Source organism: Cyprinodon variegatus, unplaced genomic scaffold (assembly GCF_000732505.1).
Source record: "Cyprinodon variegatus isolate N-32 unplaced genomic scaffold, C_variegatus-1.0 Scaffold1693, whole genome shotgun sequence".
NCBI lineage: Eukaryota > Metazoa > Chordata > Actinopteri > Cyprinodontiformes > Cyprinodontidae > Cyprinodon > Cyprinodon variegatus.
The window spans coordinates 47,555-55,044 of NW_015152146.1; the positions used below are offsets into that span (position 1 = coordinate 47,555).

Consider the following 7,490-nt stretch of genomic DNA (forward strand, 5'->3'; position numbering starts at 1 on the left):
TAATCTCCCAATTCTGACTTTTTTCTTGAATTCTGACAGCTAACAATCATGTCAGCATCCAGCTGTAGCCATGTCTAGAGACTAAACTAGCACTCTTGTTTTAATCACCCTTTATTTTTCCATTAATAAAATGGCATCACCAGGGACCCCTCGGTCACTTAAAAAGTTGCCTGATTCCATCATTTTCCACCAATGTGTTACTGGCCCTGCCAAACAACTCCCATCTTTGTCAGTGAAGCTGAGTGCTCCACATCTTTTCCTTCATGGTGCCCATCTACATTAGGATCCATAATTCTGGGAAAGAAGTCTGAATTCTGACTTTTTTCCATAATAAACTGAAATAATATTTAAACATCAGTTAACTTTTTTTCATTTTTTCCGTGGCCCTAATCGTCTTCCGTAGCTCAGACTCCACAGCTAACATGTTGATGTTCTAATGCTTCTAGATCCTCAATGTGGATTGGGTCCATGTGGAAAACAGAGCGAGCGACATTGCAAAGTCAGATAAAGGAGTCCAGCTGGTCCTGGGACAGCTGATCGATGAGTGAGTATCAGCTTCATCCTCAGTGAACCAGAGGAAGATGACCTCCATCCGCTGATCTGTGCTACTAGGAGATTATTGGTCTGATCCAGGATGAAAGATGGTCTCCTTTACTGTCAGTCCTGGAACTGATCAAAGGAAAAGTCCGGTCATCAAGGAATAATGTTCAAGTAAGATGGCAGCTCCGTCACCTCCTCCATCTGTGTGCTCTGCAGCGCGTACCTGGACCGCCTGGCTGAGGAGGTGAACGACAAACTGCAGGAGGCCGGTCTGATCAGCATCGCAGAGCTGTGTAAAACCTACGACCTCCCAGGAGACTTCCTTACTGAGGTGAGCCGCTCCTCACGCTGCGGTGGATTTTACCATTTGAAGGGAGAAACATATTGTTGTTTTTTTTCTCTCCATGTTTCAGGAGCTGTTAAAGCGGCAGGGAAAGCTCATCCAGGGAGAGATGGACCAGTACAACAGAGGCATCATCTTCACCACAGCTTTCGTCGCTCGTCACAAAGCCAGGATCAGAGGCCTGTTCAGTGCCATCACCAGGTGCTTCCACCTTCCACACGGATCAGATCACAGGCAGCAGCTGTTCTGTAACCGCAGCTGGCTTTTCCTCTTCTGTTCTGCAGACCGACGCCCGTCAGCAGCATGATCGCAGCGTTTGGATTCCAGGAGAACCTGCTGTATAGTAGGGAGATGTTAGCTTGAACGTTCAGTGTCACAAGTAGACGGCCTGTTGCAGCCTGTTGCATCTTCACCTGTTGGTTTCCCTCCCAGCCGTGTTGGAGGAGCTGGTGAACAGCGGCCGCCTGAAGGGAAGCGTGGTGGGGGGGCGCCAGGACAAGGCGGTGTACATCCCAGACATCTACTCCAGAACGCAGAACGCCTGGGTGGACTCCTTCCTTCAGCAGAACGGCTACTTAGGTCTCTGCTTGATTTCTCTCCTTTTAGCTGCTTCTCTCTCTGCTTCCTTGAACTGATTTGTCTTTGACCTGCCGAGGTCGATGCCCTCTGCTCTGAGGCGTGACCCCTGCTGTGATCTTCCCCCTGCAGAGTTCGACGCGCTGCTCCGGCTCGGCATCCCCGACCCTTCCAGCTACATCAAGAAACGCTTCAAGGCCAACAAGCTGCTGTTCCTGCGGGCGGCCTGCGTGGGTCAGGCTCTGGTCGACCAGGTGGAGGCCTCCGTGGAGGAAGCTGTTAACTCCGCCACCTGGACTGACCTCCAGGTTAGCCGCTCAGCAACCTGCTGATATCTAACATTAGCAGCGATCAGTTCCAGTTAGGGTCAGATTGGAGACGAGCTGCTGTTTAACCCTTTATAGGGAACAATAATACTTGGAAAATCAAAATTTTAAACCAGAAGTTCAATTCAGTTTATTTCTATAGCGCCAATTCACAACACATGTCATCATAAGGAACTTTACAGTCATGATTAAAGTTTTCTACCTTAGGAAACTAGTTCAATCTAACATATTGGTTTATATAGCACACAGACAAGCTAACAAAATGTTCAATAAAGGAATCGTTTTAGATAAACAAGCTTTCCATCCCAAAGCAAACACTTATTGATCTACATTAAACATGGATCAATAAATTCTACATTATTACAAATATAGACAAATTCTGTCTATATTTCATTATTTTACCGCTAAAATGTTGAAATATTTAAAGGAAACAGAGAAAATGTTTTAATGGCAATACAAGGAAACATTTACATCATATTTAAATAAATAGAAACGAGATCAATGCCTTTTCACTAGGCTCTTTATCTAAATAAACATTTTTATTGGATATAATGTAGGGATTCCTTTAGGTAGAAATTAAACTATGTTTCGCTTCACCTCTTGTGAGCTGGAAGAAAAAAAATCCTGATAGATAGACAAAGGGATTTTTTACACTTATCAGAGGAGGATCAGCCACATAGTTTTTTAAGTAGCGAGAGCAGGAAGAGCCGTACTGCTGAGAGCGAACCATCAGTGTGGAATGTGAAGTGCAGACTCAAGCTGCGTTCACACCAAACGCAGCAAGAGCAGCAAAAACGCGTCTGCTGCTTCATTTTTGATGCTTGTCCAAGTTTAGTTCTGACGCTGAAGCAGCTTTGCTGCTCTGGCTGCGCGGTCGAAAAGTGTGTCTGACGCGCGTTGGGCGGAGCTACCCTATCCTTTCTCTGCCTTGCAGCTATATTTGCTGTGATCAGTGGGAATAAAGTAGTTTTAATATGTTTTTAAGTCAGAAAATCCACCTGAAAACTAAATCAGTGAAGTCAGTCCACTCAGATTATCATCCTGCCTTCCAATATTATTNAAGTTCAATTCAGTTTATTTCTATAGCGCCAATTCACAACACATGTCATCATAAGGAACTTTACAGTCATGATTAAAGTTTTCTACCTTAGGAAACTAGTTCAATCTAACATATTGGTTTATATAGCACACAGACAAGCTAACAAAATGTTCAATAAAGGAATCGTTTTAGATAAACAAGCTTTCCATCCCAAAGCAAACACTTATTGATCTACATTAAACATGGATCAATAAATTCTACATTATTACAAATATAGACAAATTCTGTCTATATTTCATTATTTTACCGCTAAAATGTTGAAATATTTAAAGGAAACAGAGAAAATGTTTTAATGGCAATACAAGGAAACATTTACATCATATTTAAATAAATAGAAACGAGATCAATGCCTTTTCACTAGGCTCTTTATCTAAATAAACATTTTTATTGGATATAATGTAGGGATTCCTTTAGGTAGAAATTAAACTATGTTTCGCTTCACCTCTTGTGAGCTGGAAGAAAAAAAATCCTGATAGATAGACAAAGGGATTTTTTACACTTATCAGAGGAGGATCAGCCACATAGTTTTTTAAGTAGCGAGAGCAGGAAGAGCCGTACTGCTGAGAGCGAACCATCAGTGTGGAATGTGAAGTGCAGACTCAAGCTGCGTTCACACCAAACGCAGCAAGAGCAGCAAAAACGCGTCTGCTGCTTCATTTTTGATGCTTGTCCAAGTTTAGTTCTGACGCTGAAGCAGCTTTGCTGCTCTGGCTGCGCGGTCGAAAAGTGTGTCTGACGCGCGTTGGGCGGAGCTACCCTATCCTTTCTCTGCCTTGCAGCTATATTTGCTGTGATCAGTGGGAATAAAGTAGTTTTAATATGTTTTTAAGTCAGAAAATCCACCTGAAAACTAAATCAGTGAAGTCAGTCCACTCAGATTATCATCCTGCCTTCCAATATTATTTCTGTCAGAGCCGCTCAGACCCCCACATACCAGCAGTGCGCTAACACTAGGAATCCCGTTCAACAGCAGCCTATGGCCCAGTCGCCTCCTCGCAGTTTACTGCGGCGGCTGGAAGCAGTTTCCATGCACGTAATCCAAACTGCAGGCACCAGAATAATAAAAATGAACATATTTTGCCGGCAGGTTTCTACATTTTAAGTTAATTTAGGCGTTAATAAACTGTTTCAGAGGAGTGATCATAGCGCTCTGTGTCATCAGCAATGTGTCTGTCTCCCTGGCATCTCCCAGATCAGCATCTCTGATTGGTTGATGCGGCGCGTCCAGCAGCAAAAGTTACATTTTCCATCTCGAGCAGCAGCGCGTTTGCCATGCTGCGCCTACTGCTCAAAACGCTGCACCTTGACGCGTGTCAACCATTGACTTTGCATGTAACCTAGCTGCTCCTGCTGCGTTTGGTGTGAACGCAGCTTCAGAGCTACACGATCGCAAAGACTCATCTCTGCACAAGCAAAAATGGAAGATCAGAGCAGAATTTGTCGGCGTTTAATGCGCAGTCCTGGATCTTTCCGGGTTATTTTCTCAGACCCTTCCACTGCTGCTTCCATCTGTGCTCCTGCAGCATGAGCGACGCTGTTCAGCAGTTGGGCGGCAGGATCAAACAGGACGCAGCAGGACAGCGGATATTGTTAGGCAGGTTACAGCACGATGATGCAGTTTATACATCTGACCAACGACCCGCTATTTGTCATTTAGTCTCGCCGCGTTTACTAAAACTCGTCATCAAAGATCCATGTTTAGCTCGTCAGTTTTTGTTATGGTCATGAAAAAAACGAGCGTCAATGAAATGATTTCTTCATCGTTGACTAAACCAACACTGCTCCCCGTACGGAGTCAGGGTGACGTGGAAAAAAGAGATTAAAGGTGTGACTCAGCCTGAACACATTCCTGCTTTATTAGATTATTAGATTTATTGTTTCTTTATGTGCAGCCTCAGTGCTGTAAACACCAGAGCTCTAAATGTATTCATCAGCTTTTTGATGTTCTACGAGCGCCCAGCACGGCGGTGGCTGCGTCATGCTTACAGCTAACCCAATGTCTATTTACCTGATCTGTTTGTTTCCTCTCCTTCCAGTCGCTCCTGCCCAGCTGTCTGTCCACGGAGGACGTCGGGATGCTCATCAACCAGGCCATGAGGAACGCCAATGTCCAGTCCCAAGCCAGAGTGCTGGGCGGCACCGTGGTGGTCAGCGAGAAGTTCATCACTAACTGCCAGGCGTTATTTGAGGACGCCATGCAGAAGAAGGCGCAGAAGGTACAGCTTCCCCTCCGCCCACTCCGTTTCCTCACTCCTTCTGAGGGTTCTGGTTGTCTGTAGGGCCCTATAATTTCCGCCATCACGGAATCACGGAATTGGCAAATTAACGCGGAATCTAGTGTAAACGCAGAATTTCTACATTTGAAATGAAATTCTGTTTTTGTGTGGGAGAAGAACGTATGTTGGGGGGGAAATGCACACCGGGGGGATGCAAATCTGGGCGACACAACCCCTCCCGCTCCGTCATTTCCGCTCACAAAACATTGAAAAAATGGCGAAGCGGCTCTCCACAGCTCCGCTTTCAGCGAAAAAGTTGAGAAACACGACGCTACGCCCCGAGTACAGAGCCCAGCAGTTCCCTCCTGACTTTTACGTGTCAGGGCGACTATTGTTTTGCAAGTTTTGTCAACATTCCATTGATTGGAAGCGAAAAAATAAAAACATAAAACGGAAAAAACAGAATTTTCAAAAATGTAAGCGGAAAAACGGAATTTGAGAAAAAATAAAATGGATTTTATGGGCCCCTATCTCTGCTCCTCAGGAGGTGAAGAGCAATCCGGTGTTCCTGATAACCGAGGAGGACCTGAAGCAGGCGTCCGTCATGACTGAGAGCTCCGCTCCGTCCAAGAAGGAGAAGAGGGAGGCGGAGCGCAGGAAGAAGGCTGCAGGTGCGTTTGCAGGCGTCTGCTTCCTGCCGTCAGAGCGGCTCTAACCCGTGTGCCTCTGTCTCCCAGAGGGCAGCGGCAGCATCAAAGCCGGGGGAGGGGGCAACGCCAGGGAGATCCGCATTCGGAAAACCAAGAAGAAGACGAGGAGAGACGAGGACAGCGACGAGGAGAGCGGAGCGTCACAGCAAAGTAAAGCAGAGCTGCTTCCTCTGTGTCTCTGTTTGCATTTTAAAGCCAGCTTTATTGGCTGGAACGTTTCCCCCGGGTTGTTAAGCTTCTTTTGCTTTTTATGGATGACAAACGCAACAGAAATATCCCAGCGAGGCTCATTAGCTTGTGTTTTACCTTTGCCAAGATCGCAGCAAACAGAGCGAGGCTCCCTTTATGGCGCAGGAGGAGATAGCTGCTGTTATAGAGGAGAGAGTGACGGACTGCCCTGAAGAAATCCTCTCTGAGCTGGCAGAGCAGTTAGTGAGGTAACACCACTCATGTCTGCACTGAGTTCATCCTGCCTGAACAGTTCACCAGCAGTCAGTGCTGCTCCTGTGCCTGCAGGCCTCTGAGCAAAGCGTACCAGGAGGTGCTGCGCTCCGTCTTCCAGTCCTCCAGCAGCTCGCCTTCAGGCGCCGGCAAGAAGAAAAGCATGAAGGACCTGCAGGAGGAGATCACCAACCTGTACAACAACATCCGGCTGTTTGAAAAAGGCACCAAGCTCTTCTCAGGTATCCTGTACCATCAACTCCTTCTAACTACATGCTGCACATAAAACCACAGACCTTAAATGATTTAAATGAGGGAATCTCCTACTGGAATAAGTAAAATGATCATATTCTAATTGATTCCATTGATGGATTATCTTAAGCTGGGCATACTCTGTGCGATATTTTCAATTGTTGCACGCAGCTACAGCTCACACTGTACGACGAAACCTCAGGGATTAAAAGTTCCCAGCTCACAATGTTTGTTCTCACACTGAAAAACACCCGACGCTCTGATTTAATCTACCTGCTCACACTGTACGTCTATAAACCAGGTGGGGCTCAGCTCCGCGGTGAGATGGCGCTACTCAGACTCGTCTATCCAGAAGCCGAATCAGTAGATGCTCTGCTGATGCAGAGTACTATGATCACTCCTCTGAAACAGTTTAACTCCTAAATTAACTTAAAACATAGAAACCTGCCAACAAAATATGTTTGATTAAATTATCCTAGTTCAGGGGTGCCCAACCTTGTTTAGACCAAGATCTACTTTTGAAGATGATGTCATGCTGAGATCTACCAATCCAAACACAACGGATGGGCAGTATTTGTTTTTTATTTGCACAGGTGGAGAATAAACAGTAAGTCCAACAAACCAGGAAATGATCAATTGTGTTAAAAAATAGGTTGCAAAAACAGAACTTAACAATCTCATAAGAACTTCACACCATATCACTCACTCACTCATCACAGGGTTCCCGCAGGTCCTTAAAAATAAAAATAAAACTAAGGCCTTAATTGGTATTAAAATGTCATAAATCAGTCTTTCGTAGGTCTTTATTTTTTAAACATCATAAATAGGATTATTTTTATTAGGGTTTATTTTTATCATCTAAATAAAACATTAAAATTGAAAAAAAAAATTTTATTTAAAAAAAATAGCTGCTCTCCATTATTGGTTCCGTCCCGATAGCGGAACCAATAAATGCGTTGTTGCGGCCGGGACATTTGAGAGATGCGC

The 7,490-nt window shown here is 45.0% G+C and overlaps 1 protein-coding gene across 1 annotated transcript in view; it reads left to right on the plus strand.

Annotated features, from left to right (window-relative positions):
- The window catches only part of ufl1 (UFM1-specific ligase 1), a 17,355-nt gene that overhangs the window by 4,267 nt on the left and 5,598 nt on the right, over window positions 1-7,490 (plus strand). Inside the window, exons 4-14 of the mRNA XM_015404317.1 lie at window positions 447-544; window positions 757-871; window positions 954-1,084; window positions 1,168-1,226; window positions 1,316-1,462; window positions 1,592-1,767; window positions 4,921-5,100; window positions 5,645-5,771; window positions 5,838-5,960; window positions 6,127-6,247; window positions 6,327-6,493. Of these exons, the coding sequence (XP_015259803.1) occupies window positions 447-544; window positions 757-871; window positions 954-1,084; window positions 1,168-1,226; window positions 1,316-1,462; window positions 1,592-1,767; window positions 4,921-5,100; window positions 5,645-5,771; window positions 5,838-5,960; window positions 6,127-6,247; window positions 6,327-6,493 (1,444 nt within the window). The remainder of the gene's footprint in view (window positions 1-446; window positions 545-756; window positions 872-953; window positions 1,085-1,167; window positions 1,227-1,315; window positions 1,463-1,591; window positions 1,768-4,920; window positions 5,101-5,644; window positions 5,772-5,837; window positions 5,961-6,126; window positions 6,248-6,326; window positions 6,494-7,490) is intronic.